The sequence below is a fragment of the Abramis brama genome (genome assembly GCF_963993115.1).
Source record: "Abramis brama genome assembly, chromosome: 11".
Classification (NCBI taxonomy): domain Eukaryota; kingdom Metazoa; phylum Chordata; class Actinopteri; order Cypriniformes; family Leuciscidae; genus Abramis; species Abramis brama.
The window spans coordinates 8,037,182-8,053,014 of record NC_139973.1 but is presented as its reverse complement, the minus strand read 5'-3'; the positions used below and the strand labels follow the sequence as shown (position 1 = coordinate 8,053,014).

General features: G+C 36.6%; 1 protein-coding gene across 3 annotated transcripts in view; it reads left to right on the top strand.

Annotated features, from left to right (window-relative positions):
* The window catches only part of cntn4 (contactin 4), a 141,702-nt gene that overhangs the window by 95,016 nt on the left and 30,853 nt on the right, over positions 1 to 15,833 (top strand). For all 3 annotated transcript variants that reach the window (XM_084127844.1, XM_084127845.1, XM_084127843.1), the window contains exon 11: positions 829 to 979. In XM_084127844.1, coding sequence (XP_083983970.1) covers positions 829 to 979 — 151 coding nt within the window. The remainder of the gene's footprint in view (positions 1 to 828; positions 980 to 15,833) is intronic.

Below are 15,833 nucleotides of genomic sequence, written 5' to 3'. Positions count from 1 at the left end.
CTGTAATTATGGACAAAGATAAAGGGAAAAATTGGCCTGATGCATGATGGTCTTCAGTTGTTAAATATTATAGTTGTTAAATATTTCAGTGGTTCTTTGTGTGTCATTTATTTATTGGCACAATAAGATACAGGATGGGAAATAATGGGGATAAGAGGGGAGAATGGAAATGTCAAAGCCGGATTCAAACTTGTGACCAAATGAGCACCACAAAGCAAACCGCTAGGCCACAGCTCTCATGTTTTCAGCCTGTTTGGTTTGCACAATAACATAGCTAGTGATCAGTTTGTTTTAATAGTAATTCAGTAACTTTGAATAGCGTATTTATAAGAGTTATTTAAATTACCTCATTTTTTTTTAGGTTTATTTCCTGTGTCGATTTATTTTGTTTTATTTTATTTATTTTTATATTCCACTTTAGACATTCTACTAACTCATTAATTTGCAACTACATGTCAGCTAACTCTCATTAGAGTATTTGTAGACTGTTAGGTTAGGGTTAGCCGAATGAGTTGACTTAGCAGGTATTAAGCAGACAGTCTAATGAGAGTTAGTTGACATAGTTGCAAAGTTACTTATAGTTAGTAGAATGTATAAAGTGGACTATCGAAATAAAGTGTTTTTAAGAGAAAGACAGCACATTTTAAGTGTGTAGATATCATCTAAAAGTTAATTTTGTCTTGCCACTTTACTTGTTTTGATTATAAAATATTCCTTTATTTGTATGTCATTGAAAATAGTTGCATGAGACAGTTTCAGCTATGATAGTTGCGAAACATTTCCTGTGTATACTCTTAATATAATTTAAAACTTGTTCTTTCATTTCAGCTATCGCTCCTGATTTCTCCCAAAACCAGCTGAAGAGCCACACTTTAGTGAAAGAAGGTGGTGACGTTCTCATTGAATGCAAGCCTAAGATGTCGCCTCGAGGCACGATCTCCTGGCGCAGAGGCAACGATGCCCTCCGAGAAAGCATCAGGTAACTCCCTTATCCCACTCAGATCTCATTAGTCGGATCTGCCGAGCCTTTCCTCTATTTGCAGCCTTCTTATATGATACTACCAAAGCTTTTCCAGTCTGATTCGTGAACAGTCAACTGAACTGTGGGATGATGAGCTCACAATACTGCGGTTGTGCTCCGGATCTGGTTTTTGATATAATGTCTTTGTCAAATCATTTCTGTTATTCACTGCAACAAAGCACTGCCACTGACTTTGGCCATTCATCTCTGCCTGTGGAATCCCACTACAGCAGCCAGAGAAAAAGCATGTCTCAGCATGTCTCTGCTAAGGGTCGCAACGATATGTCTCTAGTGGGCTTTGAGTTTCAGTTTCAACTGCTCTTTTCTCTTTCTTTCATTCTGTTTTACTATCTCCTTTTGTTATTTGCTCACTCCCCTAAACACAAGAGCCTCATAATGGGCCATTTTCTGCAGACGTATACTGTGGATCTCTAACGTGTGTCCTGTTATCAAACACACTGCCTTAAAATAGTATAAAACGAAGTATACAATATAATATACATATACAAATATGATTATATAAAATATAAAGAAGTTAGGGTAATGTGAATGTAAATTATATTTTATTACTCACACTACCGTTCAAAAGTTTGGGGTCAGTAAGATGTTTTTGAAAGAAATGAATACTTTTATTCAGCATGGATGCGTTAAAATTATCAAAAGTGACAGTAAAGACATATATAATATTACAAAAAAGATTTCTATTGAACTTCTGTGGAACTTTCTATACATGAGGGAATCCTGAAAAAAACTGTTTCCACAAAAATAATGAGCAGCAAATCAATTTTCAATATTTTTAATAATAAGAGATGTTTCTGGAGTGTCATATCAACATATTAGAATGATTTTGCTGTATATTTAACATATTAGAATGATATTAGATTAGCGCTCTGAGAAAGGCGCATTACAAATAAAATGTATTATTATTATTATTATTATTTCTGAAGGATCATGTGACACTGAAGAGGGGAGTAATGATGCTGAAAATTCAGCTTGGCCATCATAGGAATAGATGTACAGATGTAATATATTACTGTAAAAAGCAATTATTGTTTACATTAATACAATTTTACAGTTTTACAGTATTTTTGGTCAAATAAATGCAGCCTTGGTTCTTCCTACCCAGACTGGATCAGTTTGAGTTTTGACTGGTTAACCAACTGGATTCCCAGCTTGACAAACCTTTGTAAAAACCATCCAAATAGACCAGTCTATCTCAAACTGGTTTATGCTGGAGGTTTTTCTTCCAGCAAGGCCATGACGTCCTAAAATGCTGTCTAAAGGCATTTTTTTAATAAGATATCGCAGGCAATGTATTTTTAGCACTCACGTTTATATTTCGTCACTTCAACTGTGATGAAGTTTGGTAAAAGATGCACATTTGGCACTGAAATCAGTGAGCACACACAATTATTCAAATGAAGCCTGATGTTCTTATTAACAGCTCCAGTATGAATCATGCTGTCCCTCATAACAGGACTCTGCAGGTTTATCAGGTGACCAGTAATATTCCCTCCTGAGCAAAGGCAGGGTGTTAATCAACTTCTCTGCACACTTAGTAGGAGGTCAGCGTCCCTGCCAGACCAGACTTTATCAACAAACATATGTCTCTGTCTCAGCCAGACCCAGCTTGATACAAGTGCAGTATGCCACCGACCCTGAGTGTTTGCGTTTGACCACACTGAGATAGGCAAAGTTCAGTGCGTCTGCATCTGTCAGTGTGTGCAGACCACGGCTGCCCGTCGTTTACATATACAAAGTTGGTGTTGGTGCTCATCAAACAGAGTGGCGGGCCGTTTGCATAGGGGTTATGCTGTCAATGTCCTTGAGCTGTCCTATGTGAGAGGACAGCAAAGCTGATGAATACTCCATGTCTACACCTTGAAGAGTCAAGGCAGAAAATTGATTTGCCATGAGACGTCTTTCTTCTTTTCACTATGTTTTGCATCTCTTTCCTATTCTTTTAAACACTATATTCACAAACAGATAGAGGCTATAGAGAATATGTGTTGTATAGTTTGTTTTGGTTTAATTTGAGGAATCCTTGCGCATTACTTATGGTAATAGAGAAGATAACGTGGCCCCAAAAAGTGTTTGAGCGCTTAACGTAAGTTACTCTTAAAAATGTCTGAATGTGATTGCATTCAAAGACAAAATATCAAAATAAGTGGCTTTTATTTTCAAGAAGGATAAAACATGCACCATTTCAAGCAAAACAATATATATACTGTTCAAAATCAAAGTAAAAAAAAAAGCATTTAGATGCTTAATGGTTGTCACACTTAGCATGCTTAATTGCAGGTCACTGACTTCATAAATCCACTAAAAGTTATCAGAGAGAATTGCTCAGAAAGGTTAGTTTGATATTTTGTTATCTAATGTAATGAAATTCAGACATTTTAAGTGTGGCCTAAGTGTCCAAAAACTATTTTGGGTCGCTCTATCTTTACCTTTTCTTTGTCCTGCCTGGCTTGAAAATGTCCTAAACCCTACCACTTTAGATAATAGTCCTTGCTGTGCTTTATTTGCTATAAATATCGTGTTAGACATTGCATGTTTTCTTTTGGGAAAACCAAGTGTTCTGTAGTTACAAAGATTGCTAAGAGCCTTATTTGAATTTTAAGAAGCCATTTAGGTGTCGAATGGGTGTTTTGAGTTTAAGTGGATCTAAAGAATTGTCTTGCCACTCCGCCTTTGCAGTCAGGAAAAAAAGGTAAAGACTGAGTATTCATTAAAGGAAAGTCTTATTAAAATGCTATTTTTTGATGCAGTTTGGGCCCTCTTTGGTTTAGAACAAAATAATTCTCTTTTCTGCCTTTGATCATTAACGGTATTCCACTTAGACCTCCTCACCTATTTCTGACACAGAAGTAATTAAAAAGAAAAATGGATAAATCACAAGTTTGCACGTACATGTCCCAGGTTGTATTGTGGTCAGCGAGGTCTGGTCAGAATGTTTGATTGCATTGTCAATAGATGGAAGCCAGCCAGGGAACTTTTTGCAGAATTGAATGTATTTCTGGAAAATGCTGACATTCTTTCAAGCTCCTTTGGCAATGTCTTGTGCACCTAATGCCTACGCACACTTAGAGTATGTACACATACACATAGTCTTAGATGGACATTCATTCCTGTTATTCATTATGAAGACTGTACAAGCTTCATTATGTACAAGTTCTTCAGTACAACAGAGTGTTTCACTTCCTGTGAGATGTTAGTTTATCGATGTTAAAGTACTTTCTGTGATCACTTTAAAGAACTAAAAGCAACTTGAAATTATTTATTGCTTTATTAGCCAATGATGTGAGTTTGGGGCGGAACAACATGTTAACCGGCCAATAGAAACCAGGAGCTTAAATAAACCAGCTTAGATAAAATTATATACTATATCTAAACTTTCTCAGCATATGTGACTTAATTTGATTAATTAACCTGTATATAATTTAATTAAAAGTTATATCCCATTGATAGGTCTACTAAAATAATGTCCCATCTTGTTTTTTTACCCTATATGGCACATGTGAAATAAAAAGGGTTGCAAATGCGGTTTCATGTCGGCTTTAAGATTTGTTTTATTCCACGTCCCTGTCAGCTCTTGCTAACCTTGCAAGCAGCAGCAGGTATAAAGACACCACTCTCATTAAGTGGAAATGCCATTAGAGACTAATTCATAATCAGATGTATTGTTTTATGCAAATCTGCGGTTGTGTGTGCGTGCGTGTATGTGGATGCATGCTGAGTGCAAACACCTGTCTGGGAGCCAGACCTAATCAAAGCGGGGTGCATTTGAACTCCTTTTGTGTAAGATTAATTGGCATAATTGTGCAAGCTCTCCTTGATGGCGGAGAAGGAGAGGAGACGGTGTCACCAGCAGGATAATCCATCTTCATAGCAGCAGCTCCTTTTTTTCTGCCAGAGAGGAGAGAGATCGAAAGGGAGGGAGGAAGGGATTCCATTTCTGTCTTATTTGTAACTGATGTGTCTGCCTGGACATTCTATAGATCAGTGGCTCTAAACGAACAGGTCGTGACCCTTAAATGGGGTCGCAGGACTGCTCTGATAGGAACATCTACCCTTGCTGTCTTTAGCACGTTCACGAGTGAAGTGTCACAGTATTTGTAAACTAGTCATTCTTTTGAGCCAAATTACTTGTACAGCAGCAAGGAGAAACATGATTTTATTTTTTTTTAAGAGCATTTTGAGGACCATATGCATTGACATACAAAAATATATAGTTTTTAAGTTGTATTTATTAAAAGTATTTATGCATAAAGGTCGTATTTTTGTACTGCATGTACTTTATTCAGTAACACTTTATTCCGATGGTCCACTTTAGACATTTTACTAACTATAAGTAACTTTGCAGCTACATGTCAACTAAGGGTGTGTTCACACTTGGAATGTTGGGTTGGATTAAAATGAACCCTGGTACTATTGCTTTGTTAGTGCGGTTATATGAATAAGTGTGAACGCTGCCATCCGAACCCTGGTGCGCACCAAACAAGCGGGCCGAGACCCCTGAAAAGATGGATCTCGGTCCGTTTCCGAACGAACTCTGGTGCGGTTCGAATAAAATATGAATGCACTGATCAAAGACATGTAAACGAACCTAAAACAGGACATGATGTCACAAGATGCTAACCCTTAAAAGGACAGAATGCTCAAGCATACCTGTTTTTTCTTGTCATAGTCGTGATGTTGCCCAATACAGTTCAGTCTGGTACGTCTCCTCGCTGCAGATCGTCGTTTGTGTGTGTGACGCAGGGATTCCTGGTGCTGTTTTGAAGTTCTCAGCTGGTTAAAATACCATCATGTGCAGGCCACGCACATACAACGAGCCCATTTAGCCCAGCACACAGCATTGTTTTGAAGTTCCGTCTCCATTGAAATAAAGTGTTACCTTTTATTCTGCTGTAGATATTTTTTTTAAAAATTGTATTAATCTTATTTTACTCAATTTATTTAAAAATGTCCATGTTAATTAGTTAATTAGCATATTATTGGGCCTATGCTGTTTATTGTAATATTAATGTTTGATTTTAACGACCCTTTTTTGTTGTTGTACAATTGGTCCTGTGCTGGGTCATCAACTTAGATGACATCAGTGACAAGAAAGCCGCTGATATGGCAAGGTGAATGTCTTTTCTTTTTTGTGCAAGAAGATAGTGGCAGCTCCTGAAACGCGAATCTTTTCAAAGTCGTCCACTGCAGTAAAATAAATAATACCCATAGGAGAAACACATAAATAAAAGAGATAGGGCAGGGGATTTGTTCTAGATATAAAATCAGCTGTTTTAGGTAGGACAGGTCAGCGGATGGGCTGATGTTTTCGAGCTGACTTTGCTGCGCCCGAGTGCATGTTTCCGAAGCTGATTTTGACTTGATTGTACATGACTGCTGTGCAGTGGCGGTTGAGTTGACAGCTAATTTTTGCCTGTGCTGTGCTGATGTGCACTTGTTTAACAAACAGTAGGATATATTAAGTTTGTGTGCGGCTCGGTGCAGCCCAAGGGAGGTTATTAACAGTGGCTAGTTGTTAGATACAATTACAGCCACTGTGTGTCCTTTTGAATATGTAATATAGCAGATTTTTTTTTTTTTTTTTTTAAGTGTCTACAGATTTTGGTCATTCTTTAACTAATGGTGAATTGTTTAATTTAATTGGGCTCATATATGTTTGCACAAAGAGTTGCCTGTGGTTTTAAAGAGGAAATGTGATTCATTAAATCTTCATAATCTGAAATCTGTACACGTTCGGTACTAGGTGACGATATTAGATGTATGAATTTAAGTTAGCACAAAGGATCAAAGGTTTTCTGTGGAGGCATAATTTGTAAAATACAAACTAATGGAGAGTTGACTTTCTTTTTTCACAAAGCTGTGTGTCTGAAATTGCCCTCTCTCAAAGAATAGCCTTTTGAAGAAGATGAAAGGTTGCCTGGTATATATGATGGAATGGGTTTTTGGAGGAAATTTGTACTGTCTTCTTTTGATCTTTGTGAAATTTCTGGTTCTGGACTATTGCAGAGGAAGTATAGGAAAACCTGGGCCAAATGTACTTATGGGTGAATCACACAAAAGTGAAATTGCATCCCAAAATCGGAATAAAAATGTACAAATTGGTAACACTTTACAAGGTTCATTTATTTAATTTAAAGTTTCATTTGGTAACATTAGTTAGCTACATTAGTTTACACAAACTAACAGTGAAATCTACTTAAAGGGGTAAAAATGTTTAAAAAAATTAATGTACTGTATGTAAAAATTGTCATGTATTAATTGCTTTTTTATTGCCAATGTGTGAACAGCTTCTAACAAAACCCTAAAAACGAAACCTTCCCCAACTTCCTAGGTTGTCTATGAAAACCTGTTGACTGATTTTCAAGTAAAGGACTTGAAAAAGGACATTTTTGCTGGGAAAATCAAAAGGATGTGCCGTTTTACGCACACTCCCGAGAGCCTCTCTCATTTACAATGTTCAGGATAATGCCGAAAGAGCTATTTTATACTGTACAGTCAATGTGTCCTCCAAAGTAAAGGGATTAATTCAAACTGTAGGCTCACATAATAAGTCTATATATAGTCTACAGTCTCAAATATACTCTATAATCAAACTATCATATGTGTAATTTTAATCACCTCACCTGTAATCATGATGCCGGTGAATTGTAGAGCTGGTGCAAACATATCTACATCTCTATGATCAGATGCTTTCTTAACTGCTGCTTTTTCACCTCTGTAATTTTTGTCTTTACTCTGTTATTGAGAAGAAAGCATCCAGCATATATTTATATGTTCATACATGTTTACATGTTCAGTCTCTTGTGCGTAACATGTGCAGTTCACTTAACGGTGTTGCTGAACAAGGGTTTCTGAATTCTACATATAGCCTCTTTAAGGCATTTAGTAATATTAATGTTAATTTCAACATTCAACTAATACATTATTAAAAATGTTGTTTCTGTTAATGTTACGATAATATTATAATATTGTTAATATTATTTAATGGACCTGCACTAACATGAACTAACAATGAACAGTTGTATTATTATTAACTAATGTTAACAAAGGTTAATATATACTGTAACAAGTGCATTGGTCATTGTTAATGTTAGTTAATGCATTAACTAATGTTAACAAATGGGACCTTATTGTAAGGTATTACGGAGAATTTATATTTCGCTTAAAGTAAATTAAGCATATTTCGCATTGTGACAATGTTTATGACATGATTCCACCAATTCTCATACCAAACAATTTGATATAATTATCTATACATTGAAGGGTTAGTTCACCCAAAAATAAAAATGATAATTTACTCACCCTTAAGCCATCCTAGGTGTATATACGTCGGGTCAGAGGTCACTCTTCCGCCAGAAATAGACCCCCGTACGGCCGTTACCGGAAGCCAGTGGTTATAGTTATATAAAGTTATAAATATGAATATTTTTCTTACAAAAACGCATCGCTTCACTTCAGAAGGCCTTTATTAACTCCCTGGAGCCGTGTGGAGCACTTTTATGATGGATGGATTTTGGACTCCAAAATCAAAGGTACCATTCACTCACATTATAAAGCTTGGAAGAGCCAGGATATTTTTTTATATAATTCCATATTGGCTGACAGAAGAAAGTCATATACACCTAGGATGGCTTGAGAGTGAGTAAATTATGGGATAATTTTCATTTTGGGGTGAACTAATCCTTTAAAGTTGTATTTTATGTACTACCTATAATGTAATTAGAAAAATATGAGAATGGAATGAGAATCAACATAAAGGAATTACAAATATAAATAGTCCAGACATTTCAGTAATTATTTCTGACGATAATGTGCTTCATTGTCTATATATTATTTTTTCTAGTATAATTGTTTGGTTTGTTTGGCCTGTGACCTGTTTTTCATGAACATAATTTCACAGCTTTATAAAACAGTACGCCGACCGTCTTGTGGTAACATGCTAATGTTGAGTTAACTTCCCACTTGTAAATACGTTCGGTGCCTTGCAGAGTGAGAGAGCGAAAGATGAAGCAGAAAAGAGTGGAGGAGTGGGATGAGTACACTCTATGAAGTGATTGCTTGTCAGGATGATTTCCATTTAAAAGCGCGTCTGCCACAGAAGGCTGCAGTGCAGGTGAATGAAGGGCGGCGCGATATCAATTCGGAAAGCTCCGTATAGGAGAGGTTGTGGAGGCGAGCGGAGCTGCTGTCATTGCTGATATAGGACACGTTTGAGGGCTGGGATCCGTTTACTTATCTAATTAAGCCCACTTTCCCTTATCTTGTTATTACAGAATTAAGCTTTAACTTGATTTTCAGTCTAATGCTTAAAAGCATCTGTATTTATTCACTAAGTTCTTTGATGTCTCGCCCTAACTTCTTCTTTCCTTCAGGTGTTTTAATTTACCATGCTGTTGCATTTATTAAAAAAAGAAAGTTGTTTTTTTATTCTTGATGTCGTATTATGTTTTTTCTAAGCAATGCCTATTGTTCTGCTTTTTTTCTTTTATAACTAATTGAACACCTGTTTGGAACTTGCCGTCTCATGGACACATAGATTGAACATGATGGCGCCATAAAACAGAACGTTTCTCACAGCCAAAAAATAAATTCCAAATACATTTTCCTCATTAGCTCACCTTAATGCTCATCTGCCTAAACTGTTGTGTTGCCAGCTCATATGGTTCATTTTAATTTCACATTCCTCTCTCACCAGGGGAAATTAGGCGGTGTCAGTCAGTGGAATGTCATTTGAAGGGGAATTGGCCCACTAGCGGAGATCTGGAACATGCCCCAAAGCTTCAACTTCTTGGTTAAAACCCAACCATAGAGGGTCTCTATCAACATATTACCTGCCCCTTTAAATAGATTGTCATTTACTTAACCTCCTATGGCTGTGTTTTGTTAATGTTGGCTAAAAGACTCTTTAACTAGCAGAGCATAATTTGATATGCCGTGTGGCGCGGTCGTGCCACAGACAATCTATAGGTATAGATTTGCACGGCAGACAATTGGTCAATCAAGATGGTGGACAGCACATCGATTGCCACTAATGTTATGTTTGCAGTCTCACACAATTGATGCGCAACTTTAATTAAAGTCTCCATGGGACACTATTTTATAAAAAGGTTTATATATATATTAAATATTATTATTATTATTCTTACAATGAAATACAATGAGGTCCAAATGTCTAAATCCAGATTTGAATATCGGGATTTTCTTTTTCCGTATAAAACTGGAAAGTTTTAAGATTTTGTAACATTTTAAAATGTTCTGACTAAAATGAAGAAGTATTTAAGATTTTGATTTATTTTGATACACTATTGCATTTGTTTTATTGTGAACTGCTTTGTACAAAAGGTCAAATTGTTCTTCACTAATTGTTAAATAATTGTTCAAATAAAACAATTAAATGGGAAATAAATAAAATGGGAAAAATGTGTATTAGACTATAAAAATAGAAACATTTTCACTAGTGGTCTTGGACTTTTGGACCCCAGTGTATTTGAATCCCGTTCCTTTTTACTCTCTTCAGGAGAAATTAGTTTAATTTGGTGAAATAAAACTTAACCAGAATGCAAATGAATCCAATGATTTGGCCGTGATTAGTTTGGCGTGCTCTTTACCAGTCTAAGTGCCATTTTAGACTCGGCAGAATTAGTTTTATCTTGGGGGACTTGGAGGCTAATATCATTTTTCAAAGAACGAATGTGCCAGCGCAGCACCAGTAATCCATCTTTGGTCCCTTTGCACATTTCGAGCATCACATGTGTGTTGCTCTTTTTATTCCTAGAAGGAATTGTGTGCATATGAGTGTGAGAAAAGGAGAGATGAATATCAGTCTGAAAGAATGAAGCTGAAGAGCCATTTGTGATTAAAGTAGCCCGGTTTGAGTACACTCACAAGCCCACAGTGTTTGGCCCTGATAAACACTGTTTCTCCGCATCTGCAGACCCTGGAGATACATATTGCTGAAATTAAAAGACTTGGTTACTACTGGAAATACGCCCTGCACTGCACACATGAAATTATACAATTTTCATCATTTTTGTTTCTGTTTGGGGCTGTTTTGTGTTACTTTGTATCTGTTATTATTATCATTGTATTTCATTGATTCTTGAGTACTGGGACAAAACAAGCTATAGAACTGAAAAATATAATTTTATGTTATGGAATTGTTTTGGATTAATATGTTAAACATGTCCTGCTTCTTCCATTTTCTCACAAAATGTGTTTATCCTTGTATAAAGTTTAATCTTGTTCAACACCATACAAAAATAATTTGTCAAATATTAATTATAAGTATTGATACATCAAATCAAATCAAATCAAGTATATTTGTATAGCGCTTTTCACGATACAGATTGTATCAAAGCAGCTTCACAGTATTAAATTAAAATAAAATAATACAACAAGGTTTGTTTCTAGTGGAATTTATTGATTGATAGAATAAAATTAAATATCCCCAAAATATCCCCAACTGAGCAAGCCAAAGGCAACAGTGGCAAGGAACCGAAAAAACTCCATCAGGTGACCTAATGGAGAAAAAAAAAACTTGGGAGAACCCAGGCTCAGTCGGGGGCCAGTTCTCCTCTGGCATTTATGAACTAGAGGCCGGATTGTAGTTTGAACTGTAAGATTAACAATATTATATGAATGCCTGGCCGAAAAGATGCGTCTTTAATCTAGTTTTAAACTGGGAGAGCGAGTCCGAGCAACAAACAGTATCAGGAAGACTATTCCAGAGTTTCGGAGCCAAATGTGAAAATGCTCTCCCTCCTTTGGTTGATCTGGATATCCTAGGTATGACCAAAAGCCTCGAATTTATTGATCTTAAAGAGCGCGATGGATTATAGGGTGATAGAAGATCCGTTAAATAGACTGGAGCTAAGCCGTTTAGGGCTTTATAAGTCAGTAGCAATACCTTGTAATTAATACGGAACTTTATAGGTAACCAATGTAGTGATGATAAAATCGGTGTTATATGATCATATTTTCTTGATCTAGTAAGAACTCTAGCGGCTGCATTTTGGACTAACTGTAGCTTGTTTATTGAGGATGCAGGACAACCAGCTAATAAAGCATTACAGTAATCTAGTCTCGAGGTCATGAATGCATGAACTAACTTTTCTGCATCAGAAACTGATAGCATATTACGTAGCTTAGCAATGTTTCTAAGGTGGAAAAAGGCTGTTTTTGTAACATATGAAATATGATTTTCAAAAGACAGGTTACAATCGAGTATAACACCCAAGTCAATACATCTAGCATTCACTTTGATGAATGAATTAATGAATGATTTTCTACTGAACTATCACAACTGTCAGACTGAAAACAATATGTTAACGCTTTTAATTACAGTTATCACAAAATTACAAAATCACAATTTGTTTTATGGATTTTAAATACACTACCATTCAAAATTCTGAGGTTGGTAATGATTTTTAAATGTTTTTGAAAGAAGTATTTTATGCTCACCATGATGCATTTATTTGATAGAATATACAGTGAATAGAAAGTTTACTGTTTGAAATAAATATATTTTGCAACATTATTAATAAAGTCAAATAAAGACTGTTCCCTTTGATCAATTAAAAAATGTCTTTACTGTCACTTTTATCAATTGAATCAAAAGTGTACATACTTGCTGAATAAAAGTTTTACCCCCCAAAAAATCATAATTACCTCAAACTGTTAAATGGCAGTGTGTATTATGTATAGCTTGTTGTGCCCCAGTCCTCAAGAATGAATTATATATGTACAGGATGTATGTATAGATATCTAATTTTATATCTAATGGTATTGACAAAAAGTCTGAACACCTTTGAGACCTTTCAGGACATAATAATGTTTCTTTAAACTTATATTTAAGTTTAAAAGTGGAAATGTTGCTGTTTTAAAAACTAATAGTATAAGTGGCTTAAAGCAGAGCATAACATATTTATGTGCATATTATTTAGGTCCATATTGCACACAACAGATTTAAAGCTAAATTATTATGGTGCCTTGTTAATTTATTTCACGTTGAGAAATGACATAGAATTATCTTGTGGAATGGCAAGAGCTGAATGTACCCATACTAAATCAGCACATTGAATAATTGAACAGCGTTGAATGTGTTAAGAAAATTACCTCAGGATAAGTGGCAAGGCAATGCGAGCCTCCTTTTAAGGTGGGGAAAAAGTAGCGGCATACATTGCAAATTATTCTCTACAGGGAATGTATCTTGACGTCGCCACTGACACTCAGCTCCGTGGCACGAATATAAATTTGGTACCTGTGTATGTTGGGTTTACAATAGTAGAGATTAATACTTCTTCCTCCGCGTTTGTCTTTACTCTCTTCCATTTTCATTTTTACTAATCTCTGCATTGCCATGGAAACTTAATGCTGGTCCCCGCGAGACGAGGGGTCAATGTGCCGAGCGCTCGCAGGAAATGTCACAGCCGCTTTAGCTCACAGCTCCACCATTCTTTTGCTATTTTAATACCCAAAAGGAGAAAAACACCATTGTACACAGTTGGTTGTCTAAAACGCCTGCTCTTTGAGCTCGGCTAGGTGTCCAGATGCTTCTGTCAATCATTTCTTATCACTCCCATTATATCTGAATTGCCAAGCCCTTTGGACACCCATGGAGTGAGCGACACCCGCATTATTAAACCCAAGAGCTGTCTCTGACTGACAAACCAAATAATGCCTGTCGTGAAGACTTAGATAAAAGCCACGGGTGAATTCCGTGTGAGCCAATTTCAGTGGTTTCTCTTGTAAATATGCCCCAAATTTGGAGCACAACGGAGATGTTGAGCTCATGGCACATTGGATTTACTTCACTTCATATTTTTGCCTTTATGTATCAGTGTATTCCGAACAAATCGATGTCTTTCTCCATATTGCTGATTTATACCGAACTTAATCAATAAGGCCTGCATTATAAATGCAACTATACCACACTAACAGTAAGTCAGACCCGATAGATGCTGTAATTCGTAAAACTTTGACACGGTTATGTGAGTGTCAGATGCGGCGGTAATGAATGTTATGTCTTAAGAACCATTGACTCGTATACACTAAAAAAAAATCAATATCAATTACCTGGCTATTGGAAAAGTGTCAGAAGACAACATTTCCATGTCCCATTTTTCCCCTCTCCTATCCAACAAGTGATTGCTCTGTTGTTCTAGTGATAACAGCGAAACTCAATGAAAGGCTCTTTTTTTTTCTTGTGGCAGTAATTGCCGACTAACCTTGAGGTTGAGGAGTCGAAAGCAAAGGTACGCTCATCAAGGTGGCTTCCCGTAAACAGATCTCTTGACAGAGCGTGATCCGAAATGACCTGTTTCTGCCTCCCTCGGTTTATTTATCCAACTGACAAGGTCGTCAGTTTATCAAACGCTCTTCCCAGCAGAAGGCCTACTGAGATATGGACACATGATCCATCTCAGTAACGCCAGGAGCTCTCTTACACCTCGCTTTACGGTATTAGCCCTCAACATATCAGCCCTTCACGTTTGGGTCAAGCCTTGTGCCCCATTTGGAGGATAAAACGACCTACCTGGTCCTTCTGTAGACGCTGCCTTGCCCTGCTACATAACCCTCCCTCTGGGTCCTCGGTAAATGTTTTTAAAAACGTCACTGATGGAACACAACCTCCAGGTAGGTCAGAGGGGGCCAGTTAGTTCAGGAGAGTTGCAACCCGCTTAAATGTGCTGTCCTGGGTCATATCTGGGAGCTTGTACCAATATGCAACATTATTTATGAGCTTTTGCCTTTAAACTTGAGCTCCATTCACACTGTTAGCGATTCAAACGCTGTGGGTTGTCGAGTCTCCACTGTTGGTCACTATTCAACTTTGCTTGGTTGATAGACGCCGCATCACACTGCTGCTTGTTCAAATGAGTTCAACTCTTCTGAATTTTTTATTGGGAATGCCAGTGTTCACTTTAACTCATGTTGCTGCCAATTGAAAAATTAATGACTTTGCTTTGTCTGCAAATCGCTATCAGTATGAAAGCTTCTTTACAGGAAACTGGAGAGAGATGAAGAAAACTGCAGGTGGGAGAAGGAAGCAATGGGATCAGGACTTAAGACAAACCAGACTTTAACCTGTTACTGGATATTCTCTTAGAGCAGTTATAGCAGAAGCAGTATTTTCTTTCTTTTTTTAAATACTTTATAAACATTTTAAACTTTTCTATATCTTTTTTATTGCATTTTAGACTACGTATTTATTTATGTTTTATACATAAATATGTGCATATGTACGGAGCCCCTAAAGGGACATGAAGAAAAATATGAGATGGGAGGGAAAATTATTTGGCAATGCTTTTGTGTTCTCTCGCAAATGTTTTGCGTTCGCTCGCAAAGAACACTAAAGTTTTCGAGCGATCGCAAAGTTTCTCGGGGGAACGCAAAACATTTGCGAGAGAACACAAAAGCATTGACATTATTTTCCCTCCCATCTTATATTTTTTCCACTACCATGTTCCCTTAGGGGCTCCGGACATATGGGGGTTTTTAGTGACTCTTTTTGCAGGTTATATCAGGACAACAGTAGGTGTTTCACTAGAGAATCGGATTGACATTTTCAAAACACTGATTCATTTTTAGTTTATTCTAATTTATCCAGTTTATTGTTGTTCATCTAGAATGTAAAATACTGGATGGATGGATGGATGGATGGATGGATGGATGGATGGAATTAAGCATAATTTTTGTTGGTTACTGATTGTTATATTTGCAAAAACAGAGATGGAACACTTGCTACTTTGCAGGTTATAATATATATAAGATAATATAAAAGTATATATAT